Source organism: Cydia splendana, chromosome 5 (genome assembly GCF_910591565.1).
Source record: "Cydia splendana chromosome 5, ilCydSple1.2, whole genome shotgun sequence".
In the NCBI taxonomy this organism is placed as follows: Eukaryota; Metazoa; Arthropoda; class Insecta; order Lepidoptera; family Tortricidae; genus Cydia; species Cydia splendana.
The window spans coordinates 547,353-559,739 of NC_085964.1; the positions used below are offsets into that span (position 1 = coordinate 547,353).

General features: G+C 36.2%; 1 protein-coding gene across 15 annotated transcripts in view; it reads left to right on the forward strand.

The window, feature by feature from the left end:
- LOC134790439 (voltage-dependent L-type calcium channel subunit beta-2) overlaps nt 1-12,387 on the forward strand; it is a 185,252-nt gene that overhangs the window by 77,239 nt on the left and 95,626 nt on the right. For 13 of the 15 annotated variants that reach the window (XM_063761229.1, XM_063761236.1, XM_063761227.1 and 10 more), the window contains one exon: nt 7,627-7,662. The exons of the other annotated variants lie outside the window; for them this stretch is intronic. In XM_063761229.1, the coding sequence (XP_063617299.1) occupies nt 7,627-7,662 (36 nt within the window). The remainder of the gene's footprint in view (nt 1-7,626; nt 7,663-12,387) is intronic. 15 annotated transcript variants of the gene reach the window in all.

Here is a 12,387-nt window from a genome sequence, read left to right on the forward strand (position 1 = left end):
CTTGTATAGTCACAAATAATTATATTATCAAAAGCACAAGTTACATATTTTGGTGTAATGTGAAGTATAAATTATTCTCGTTCCCATGGTAATATAATTCAAGGATAGAACAATACCATAGATAACTATGAAAAGGAATTAGTCTTCTGTTGGACTTGCCAACAGTATTGATAGTGTTTTATAATGCTGTCCCTGTCACAAGATGTTATATAACATTTTATAACAGCCAATTTGGGAGGGGTGTCATTCTGAATCCCTAACAACGTTTGTCCTAAAGTCACTTGCCCTAACTGGTTTGTCCTAATGGGCATATGCCCTAACGATCAATTGTCATATCGATTATTTTCCATAATGTAATGGTTAGCCTAAGACTCATTTGTCCTAAGCATTTGTACCATAACTATCAAGATCCCTAATGATTTTTACCATATTCTTCGAAATCCCTAACAATGTTTGGCATAAAATAATATGCTCTAACTGTTTTGACCTAATGGCTATTGCCCTAATTATCAATTCTCATAGCAGTTACTTTTCCTATTGATCAATTATCATAACAATTACTTTCCATAATGAATGGTGGGTTAGCCAAAAGTGGGTTAGGTTAGGTTAGAACTGTGACCCTCACAAAAACGAACTGCTGCCACAAAAGTGTGTTACGTTAGGTTAGAACTGCGACCATTGTAAAAACGAACTGCTGTTAAAACTAGGTTAGGTTAGAAATACGAACCTTGCAAAAACGAACTGCTGCCACAAAAGTGGGTTAGGTTAGGTTAGGTTAGAACTGCGATCCTTGCAAAAACGAACTGTTGCCACAAAAGTGGGTTAGGTTAGGTTAGAACTGTGATCCTCGCAAAAACGAACTGCTGCCACAAAAGTTGGTTAGGTTAGGTTAGGTTGGAACTGCGAGCATTTTAAAAACGAAACTAAATAGGGAAATCAAAATTAGGGCATACGAGTGTTAGGTCAAGCAACGATAGGCTAAGTAAAATTAGGTAACATGATGGTTAGGATATATAATTTTTAGGCCTAACAATAATTAGGCAAAAAAATAATTATGCTACATAACATTAGGATAAATACTCAATATGGAAAGTGCCATTAGGGAAAAACATATTAGGACAAAAAAATATCGGCCATTCGATAATAGGGAAACCAAAATTAGGGTATACGAGTGTTAGAACAACTGATCATTATGACAAACAATATTAGGGAATGCAAAAATAGGAGAAAAGACTTTAGGGATTCAGATATAGATCCATTTGGGAGCACCACTGTACAATAAAATGAAATATATTGCTGATGGTTTATTCTATACATTTTCTCGTTCATCAATATTACACGGTATAAATTTGTTGTAAATAAATATTGTTTTTAAATCTCGAAATATATGTTTGAATCTGAGCCTCATTATTAGCCAATAATTGAGGAGTGTATTTTCAAACGGGCTTATTTTACTGGGAGTAGATTTCGAGCACTCATGTTCTATTCGTGTGACTCCCTTTAATTATCTGCACTAGGTACTAGGCATTTAAATTCTACTAATAGAATTGAAAACGAGTGGTCAATACCACTAGATTCCCAATTTCTGTTGCTCGTATTTCAAAAATATCAATTCGCCGTTTTCCACTGATTATTGAGTGACGAAATCGGAAATCAAATCGGCCCTCTGTATTTTATTACTTGTATACTTCGTATTTTTGCTAAGCCAAGGAACACTACTTAGACAATAAAAAAATAAAATACGTACGAATTTATAAAAATTGGACTGGAGTTGTCGGCAAAAAGATGATTTATCCGCGGCATGCGCGCACGCACCTGCCGACTGTTTGTGCAGTTTCAACTCTGCACGGTTATTAACATAAAACAAACGAAGATCGAATCGAGCAGTTGGTACATATTTGAATTCCGAAGTCATTGTTTTATGGCGAAGCCTTTATATTTCTAATGTTTCTAATACACCTGCGAAGTGATTTCTAGGTTATCCGTCAATAATGTTAAAGTCAGTTTTTTTCATTAGGTACATTAATTAACAACGTAGCTGTATTATATATTTTGACTACTCAAAAATTGTCAAAATTTCAATCAGAATCCGAATTGATTTAAAAATCCAAACCACACTACTAATTAGCCCTAAATTAGATAGTTTTCTATCTAAATCACAAAAAGAAAATCAAAGCTCAAAACATCCTGAAAGGCTCTTTCACAAAGTAATTAAAACAATTACAGTGAAACTTACGAAAGTAAGTATAAGAAAATGACTTAGGTATTACCTACACTAAAAACATTTGGAGGCCAAGCGTCAAAATTTCAGATTGCACATCTGCTGCGGTAAGTTTCCAAAAAGTTGAAAATATCACAGAAATCAACGGAAACTTTAATTTTGGAATGGGAAAATTTCTGTATTGAGGAAATGTGGTAATTTTCCAAAAAAAAATGGAATTTTGAATTTTTCCGATGGCACATATAATTTCACTGTCAGTAGTTGCATTGTGCACTGAAAAACCTTCACTTGCAGAAGCGCCGTCATGAATCGCTCTGAAACTCTTTCAGCGCGATTGAAAGGCGGAGGCAGAACTGGGTCGCTTCCGGCCCCGCCCGCCCGCGGCCAGGGCGGGTAGTTTTGTTTATGCCAGTGCCACTGGTTTGAGTAATTCATTACAAGTGTTACAGATACAAGTTATTTGAAATAGGGGCTTTATTGAGTGCACTTACGTTTATTAGTTATCCTGACGTTTTGACGCGATGCTGATGCCTATGATATTGAGGTGTTGATACCTCGCAAAAAGTCTGCCTGCAACAAACTGCCGTATTCGAACTTCAAGATATTCACAAGAGACGACACGTACTAGATCCATTCTAGATACGTTATAGTTTAGATACCAACTAGTTCTCTTTTGCAGCGCAATTCAGGCGACCAATTTCACTTTTACGTTAGATAGAGTAAGATGTCTATTAGATGTGAATTGGATCTCTAAGTCAAATCCTGTGGAAATCGTTCAAGAGTATCTCCAGAATCGCGCAAAAGTCAAATTTGACAGGTTAGATCTTAAACATATCGTTATCGTATCTTGGTGATGTCTAAAAGATATCTAATAGATGTCTATTTCAAAATCCGAATCGGGCCCAAAGAGTGTGTCACGATTTATATAATAAATGTAAATTCACGCGATAACGTCTAGTTTTAGTCCAAATAATGAGTGATGATCGTTGGAGTTTAAATCAAAGATATCTAGTGAAAGAAACTGACGACCTTATTCTTAATAAGCTACCTTTTCTAGACAATATTTCGGTAGCGGGAAAAAGAAAAATTAAACTAAGCTCTAGGTAAAAAGGCACTGAAATTATCCTCACACGCTTCTGAATCTGCTTGTGTTCCCGAGAAATGCTCAAGACTCAGTGAGTCACGGGCATTTCCGCCGAAATTGCTCGAATTATACCCGACCAGTTTACTTTCGGTTTTATTTTCATTCGATTTCGTATTAATCTTTAACGGTCTATCTGTAGAAGCAGGTAGGTATATTCAACTAGACTGTCCCAACTTTATATTATAAATGCAAAAATAACTCTGTATGTGCGTCTGTCTGCTACCTCTACACGCTTAAACCGCTAAACTGATTAAGGTGACTTATGTCCCTTATATGATATAGGATAAGGATTTTATTATGAGAATCATCAATCTACGCAGACCATATTTCGGGCTAGTTCAATATATTATGTATTTTAGATAACAAAGTCACATTTGAATTACATATATTTATTCACAATGCTGTCTTTGTTTTATTGAGGTACGAATCGTTAAGTAAATTGCACCATTTACTCATCCAGCGTATCGATGTTGCCAGTACCGCGGTCAATAATTAGCTTTTTGCCGTCCTAATTCAGTATGATTCGTGTTAGGTCGAAACAGCACCTGTCGCTTCGAGCCCCGCTGTCAGATTCGCGAATTTTGACAGCCCGAGGGATGGGATGCGTTTGATTTAGATATCGATAAAATGGACTCATATGAAAACCACTCACCTCACACATTACATTCACCACTCTTGTGTACCACTTACCTATCTTAGTCAGTTGGTGAATAATTTGCAGTTCGTAGCTAACCATAATAACTTCTTACTAACCCCCTCAGTTAAACGGTAGATCAATATTTGTATCAATAGGTACTATCAGTTGCCGCCACAGCATGCAGTCACAGTCCATAAATGAAAAATTGTACACAACATAGTGACAATGATGATATATGGGAACTGTACATAAATGTATAGGTATATTCCTATGTTGGACAAATAATTCTTTTGGCTTTTTGACTTTACCATATTGGTCCTGTAGTAGTTAAGACTGAGAAGGCAACTTTTATAACACACATACATATATTTTTATCCTTAGGTCTATAATTTTTGAACAGCTCAAATACATACATAGATATGTGTTGGGTTAGTTTAGGTTAGGCTAAGTTATGTCATTTCGGAATAAATCACGACCTCTTAATTATGACCTACAATTAATTTCCTTTTAGCTACCGAGACGTACTTATATTGTTAGCTACCAAGTTAAATTTACAAATATGTGATACAATAAATTAATCACTTGTCATATTATTAAACAATTTTCGTCGCAAAATTTAGTATTAAGTCCGCCTTTTGTCACTGTATATTTTTTACTGTGCAATAAAGTTTAAAATAAGTAAATAATAAATAAATATAAATATCCAATATATAAAATAATTATCATCCTCGTAAGATGACATGCATAAAAATTGAAAACGTGAGAATTGCAATAATCTGACGTTTCAAATGCCATTATCATACATTTGTAATACGCATTAACATGATTTTTTTATTGCTGCTTCAATGATTTCGTAACAGATTTAAATTTTATGTAATCAGAGTTAATGTCATTCAGTTGTAGCGAGTATTATGACATATTATAGAACGCTCATCACTAATTAACAGTTATGATGCCTTTTAAGGTTTCATTTATTGTAATACTTACGTACATATTTAATAATAATGATTTATGTGTATAAGTTATAAATCATTAAAAAATAATTGTTTTACAATTTACACGTAACAATTTTGTCGTAGCTTCATGGCAAAGTGACAATGTGAGAAAAATTAATTCATAATTGCACGTTTTGACGTAACTCGACTAAAGGGTTAATTTTTGTATTTTATGATATTAACGGTTATTAAGGTAAATATTTTTACGGTATACAATTACAATTTTCAGAATATAGTTGCACTTATGCACCGAAGGTACCTTATCTGATCCACTTAGGTAAAGGACTGATCTCACTAAGTCTATTTTATCGACAATCCTAAAGTAAACACACCGCGCTCCTCCTTACGGCTGGTCATTTCAGTAATGGCGTGTCCGACAGCGCATGCGAATGCAACAACGCGGGGAGGGTGCGCGCGCGCAAGGGCAGTCTCGTGCCCTTCGCGCGGTCACCTTGCGCGCAGGTACATGCGCTCTATTGTCCGCAACCTGACACCCGGCACAACACCAAACATTCAACCTGTTATAAACTTTATAGGGTTCTGATAAAGTTTAATTTTGATTAACTGTGCTTTAGGTTTACGATACATTATTCTAACGAGTTCCAATTTCGGGTTTGAATTTTTAAAACCAATTGCATTTTATAGGTGAGCGTGACAGGATAATTTAAGAAAGGAAGAGTGGTTTTTTGCTCGTCTCGAGAGCATTCGAACGTTTTTGCTAGCATTGAGATTTTTTGCAGCGCTTTGTTTAGAGTAATTATTTTGATACGTTTAGAGTACTGTAATAAACACTTTGGTTTTAATACCTGTTTCTGGTATAATTATGTCAATAGTATAATTACGATAGTCGAATTACGTTTCTGTATATCGATATAATTGAGTTGGATTTTTCTGAGGAATCGTTCCGGGGTTAATAAATATGGATGCAAGATCGTGGATCGCGACATTTTCCTGTCGGGCCCTTTCGCTTTTCTTCGGGGAAACGGCATTTTGCTAGAGTTTGTGTCGTGAGTCATAAAGCTGAGTAATAGCGGCACGTTTTAGTAGAGGTACTTTCAGTGCCTTGTCACTGCAACAGCACGGTTGTGCTTTTATAAGAAAGTGACCATCGAGAGTTAATGCGTAATGGAGTACATACGAGTACGGCTATCCAAAAAAAAACAATGACTATAATATTTTTTATTCTTGTTGTGTTTAGACATTAGAGTTTATTAGACAAGACTCTTTTCATTATCAGAAGTACCTAATAGGTAAAAATCATTAAGTTAATAATTATGTAATCATATTTTAGGCAGTGTACAGATACAGTCGCCATCAGATATATCGGAGCGGCCAAGGTGCTCACAAATATCGGAACACGCCTCTATTGTCAGGGCGTTAGAGCGCGTGTTCAGATATTGTGAACACCTTGGCCGCTCCGATATATCTGATGGCGACTGTACATATTCATTTATATGTAGTGGCAGTAGAGGTAGGTACCTACATATATGTTGGCATAACTTCACGTTTTTAAAATCAACTAATAAACAGTTAAGTTGTAGTTTATGTAGTAACCAGACTTGTAGTTTGTTTGTTTAGTTAGAGCAAGATATGTGTGTACATACATATGTTTGCCACTTAGCAAGTAGCAAATGTATAAACTCGTACTAAACACTAATTAATCAATTTGTAAACACTAAACAGGCCCCATATCTATTATCTAGCTTAGAATGAGTTTGGTACACAAAAGCACATAAAGCACATTGCACAAAATACTCACACTAACCAGTGAATGTCGGAAAATATTAATAAGCTATTTTAAGTCTGCGTGCAGACTGAATCCACGGATTTCTGTTATTTTTTAACACCTTTTCATAACTGTGTTCTATGCAAATAAATTCTTTGAATCTTTTTAGAATTCGTATATGATGATATTGATTATAATATTATTTTAGATTAATTCGGCATTTTGGATCTTTTTTTATGAATTAATTACGATTTTTTAAACAGAAAATTTTAGTATAAATTACCCTTGCATATTAAAAACAACGGGTTGCACTCCGGGAGTGCCGGCAGAAGTGAAAACTCAATGACATTGTAACAGTTTTTCGATCAGGTCACGTGTCCGTCTTACGTCTTACGGATCTTACGGTGACGTGACCTGTCGCGAGTTAACATTTTTTCCCCATCACAAAAAGTGCACAGCGCCGCTAAAGAAGATTTCACTTCAAAAATATTTTTACGTATTAAATAAAGTCCCTAATATTGTCTACGATATAATGACACGCTCTTTTTGGCCATGTACTATGTGCCTAAATTAAAAAAAAAACATAAATATAAGTATATATTTTATTTTATTTAATGGTTTACACTTTACATAAATGCTCTCCAACTCTCATAAATCATAAATCACAAAATGAATAAAAAACTTAGGTGCATATACGGTGACATTGAACTATTGCGGTTACCTACTGGCGTAATTTTATTTCCGGACAAAATTTTCACAAATATCTTGTTCATTTTTTGGATCCTCCGTGTTCCTATAACATGACATAAGGTCATAAACAGTGAAAAAGGAGCGCGCCATTTTACCACAGACAATATTATTTAAAAAAAGACAATTAAAGCAGGAGAGTCGTTTGTTTCACAGGAATCTTCGCCCACATTGACGCTTATATCGTCGAAGGTAAGTGGCATAGTGTCCTCGGCACAGATTTAGAGTAAATATAAAAAAGTTTAGAGTAATTCATAAATACCTACTTATATAGTGTCTCCAAACGTCTATATTTAGATAAAATTTGCAATAACGACGAATATTTTATCTTAAATCTTTAATTATTATCCGATTGGTGCGGAAAACAAAAAAAAACTTCGATAAATTAATGTTACAATCCCTTCGAGAACATTTTTAAACCAAAAAATAATTCATTAATCTAACCTTACACCTATGGATTCGGTCAATGCAACAATTTTAATTTTATTTTACGTTTTCTAAATACGCCTTCTATCGATAATAAATAGAAAACAGTATTTACTCGTAACTCTGTGGTCACCATCATGCCATCGCTTCTTTCCTGTGTAGCAAATATGTATCCTGCGCAATGGTTTCTTTTTCACATTTGCACGAAAATTAAACATGAATCGAATATTTGTAAGCATTTATTATTGATTTATAAGTATTTTTTGTACATTAAAACCTTTAATACCACCGAATAATTTTCGTCCGATGTTCCTTTTGATAGAAAATGTTTTCAAAAACCGTCTTCTACACGGTGCCTTCTACATAACTACAAACTAATGAAAAGATTTAAAAAAATAATGCAATCAGAAAAATACATCGGAGAAAAATGTTTGTTGATTCCAAAATAAAGGTAGCGCATAATAGAAATAAATCAAGTAGGAATTTAGTGTTTAAAGCTTATACTCAGAGGCACTTAATACCTATTATAGTTTTGCTTAATGCTAAGTTACTCATCGTTTCAATTGCCCTCCTTTACCTACTATTTTCATAGAATTAGTGTTTTTTTTATTTATTTATCGCGTTTATCGAAAATATTAGTTTTAGAAGGACCTTCTCATCCTATTTGCCCATTTATGTGCGTAACATTATTTATCTTTGAATGTGAATTGTTTGTGCATGCTACTGCCATTCATTTGCAGCTATATTTGGAGCTATAGATGTTAAGACAGGCGTGACACGTCCAAATGACACGTTACACGAACTATTTCGAGCACTTACTCGTACAGCCATCCCTTTTAATTTGGAAATGTTTATCAAGTAGCAGAATACGGTATTTTAAAATCTTATTTTAATACCTGTACTCATATATAATAGTGCACATGTATTGGTGCGAGCGAGATTCATTCATACACTCACTGTGACGAGTAGATGCAGTCCACAAGTCAGGCCTTGTAAAAATGTTTCGTGAATCCTAGAACAATGAATAGAGTTTTATGCTAAGTTTCCAGCAATTGCTAGTTATAAAAAAACCTTTCACAATGTATTTCACAAAAATACCAAACAGCTAAAACATGAATTAATAAACTAATTTTTATCAAGCATCAGAGACGTCCGCCAGCGATACTACAAATTTTAATATTGTAGGAAAAATGGAAAAAAAAACACCTCATCGGGCAAGACCACTTTTCTCTCCCGTCGCGGTGATTTTTACCAATTTTAAATGATTATGAAGTGATAATATGAGTACCTTCTATGAACAGTGATATGGCAAAGTACGAGTATGTCCACTTTTGACAAATACTTATTCACTATAAACAGATATAACTAACATAGTTAATATAAGAGATAGTAATCGGGCTAGTTTCCGAACTTTACTGTTATTTATCTACACATACGTCCACATATGCATTTATTGGCCACTTTACATACATTATATATCGTCTTATTTAAGTTGATGGTCGTGAATACGAATGTAATTAAACTTAGAATCGGATTTGATATGAATTTAGATTAATGCTGCGATTTGCACGCAATCCTACATTAAATAGGCGATTATGTATGCATTTTTATGATTGCCTAATAAAGGCCACTCCTACTTTGATACCATTTTGATTACCGTAAAGTGCCTTTTTAACATAATATAATCTCTGATGAATTGGAAAACACTAAGATACATGCATATTTAAACAAAAATACAAATTTGTTGAAGTAGCCAGCTAGTCCAAAACTATCGCACATCGTTATTAATCTTTCTTGTCAACCATTAGGTACGTTTTTTATTGATTTCCAATGACTACTGTAAGAATAATTTTATTACAACAACGGTATCTGCCTTTGGCATAATTCTAAAGACAAATCTATAAGTATGACATGCATGATCCTTCCGGCCGGTTTCGACCAAGGTGACCACTTCGACTCCTAGTTAGCTCGGCGCTCGTGCGCCCGAATATGGCTGACGTAGCCGATCTTTGAGGTGAACCCCCGCGCACATTGAGGGCACGTGAGAACACCAGCCACATAGTGGTAGTGAATGGAAGCAGACTGGCGTGCTTTCAGCTCATCGCGTTTAACGTCGAGGTCAACTTTACGTTGCTCCTCGAAATCGCGCACTTTGTCATGCACCAGCCTGCGCCACTCAGGACGCTGTGCTGCCAAACCTTCCCACTGAGAGGGCTCGATGTTGCATCTTTTCATGTGCCGTTTCTGAACATCTTTGTATCGGAGGAGTTGCCCGCCAAGTTTCCGCTTACCCTCCTCTAGTTCAGAAAAAAAGATGCGCTTCGCCACTCTCTCCTCCGCCATACGCGATACGTGACCGCACCACCGAAGCTGTCGACGCATTAGGTAAGCCTCTAGTCCACCGACCTTGGCGCGTCGCAGAACTTCGGTATTTCGCACTCGGTCAGACCACTTGATGTTCATAATCTTACGTAGGCATTTGAGGTGGAACTGGTCTAAGGTACGAATGTGATGACGGTACACGCACCACGTCTCGGAAGAATATAAAAGGTTTGGCAGCACGATCGCCATGTAGACCGAAATTTTGGTGGCCAGTTTTAGGTCGTGCGAGCAGAAGACCTTGGAACACAGTTTTCCAAACGATGCAGCTGCAGCGCCGATCCTGCTGTTGATCTCAGCGTCAAGGTCACACTTTGACGTTATAGTGCTTCCCAGATACCGGAATTTGTTGACCTGCTTCAGCACGTCCTCACCAAGCTGTACGGCTAGAGTCTCGTGACCATGTGAGTCCAAAGACAACACCTCCGTCTTTTTAACACTAATTTTGAGGCCGAACTTGCAGCAGGCTTGGTGAAAAACAGACATCAACTGTTGCAGGCCATCTGGGGATTCTGCAAGAAAGCACAGGTCGTCAGCATACATGATATCTGTGATCAATGCATGTGAAACCTTCGTTCTCGCCCTAAATCTGGCCAAGTTAAAAACACTGCCATCGGTACGGAAGCGTATGCGGACACCTTCGGATACTGTTTGTAAGACTTCCTTGACTACAACTGCAAAGTATAAAGCGAACAGTGTAGGGGCTAGGACACACCCTTATTTCACCCCACAGGTAACGGGGAAGAAATCTGACTGCTCACCGTCTACGGCTACGCAGCACTGCATGTCGTCATGCAGGAGTCTCACAAGTCTCACAAACTTCTCCGTGCATCCCAGCTTCTTGAGTACCAACCAAAGGGCTTCGTGAGGCACACTATCAAACGCTTTCTCCAGTACAAATCTATAAGTATATGACTAAAATAATCAATCATCAAGGTTTTTAAACTTTTAAATAGTTATCGCACATTCAAGACCAATTAAAATAGGTCACTTGTGGAATATAACATATTGAAATTTCAAGAAATGCAGAAATGTATACATTTAATGTAATTATTTTTTCACGCCACTGTTCGGAAATGTGGCAATAGATGGTCTAAAACCAAGCTGGAAAGTAGGCAATAGCTGTAGCACCTGACCACCACTACTACAATGTTTCATTGTTATCATCATCTGTCATTGGTGATGGTTCGCTACAGCAATGAGTATCATTTAAAACATAAAAATCAATAAAAGGTCTTTTTTGGCGCAACTTTTTCCTTCAAAAATAAAATTAGGTTATTTATAGGACCAATTTCTTGTTTAAAAAAAAAAAGAAATATCAAAACCATTCAGTACATTTTTTTTTAACAATTATCCATTCAGTTCACGCTTAAGGCGTTTTTTACTTTTGTAGCTGTTTGTGTTTTTTTTAGCAAAACCGCTTCTAAGTTTAGAGTCAAATAACAGAAAAACGCCTCTTAGAAGTGATAAAAAAAGTAAAAAAGGCGGGATCGGAAAATACTTACTGAATTAGATAGTGTAACTTGTGTTTGACTAAAAAATACAAGAAACACGTATGCTCGCTATAAAAATGAGTTCTTCTAGTGAACAAAATTATATTCTTACGCTGACGCCTACCGAAATTCAAGAGACAGCACAGGCGGTGGCTAGTAATTTGCTACCAGAGAAATCGCGGGCTAGTACTTATAGTTATGCAAATGTTTTCTTATTTCCTCGCAGTAGTCGTGAAAAGCACTATGTAATGCCTCGGCCGGAAACGCTAAAGATGGACTCGTATTATTTGAGGGCCTGCACTAACGTGTCGGCCCTCAAACTCACTCGTCCATCTTTTAGCGGTTTTCCGTCCTCTCCTACAATGTACTATAGACGTTACAATCAGTAATCTTATTTGAATGGTGAATGATGATGTCATCGGTAATCTTTATAGAGCAGGTAAAACAATAATTATTATAAATTAGCCAATAACCGATTACCACGCCTCGTTCTTGCTGGAAGATGGCGACGGAACGTTAACATTCCACAATTGTATGTCGTCTCCATAATGTGCAGGTATCTTCTATTTCAAGTTACGGTAAAAAAATAATGTACAGAGACAAACATCGTCAGGGTTCC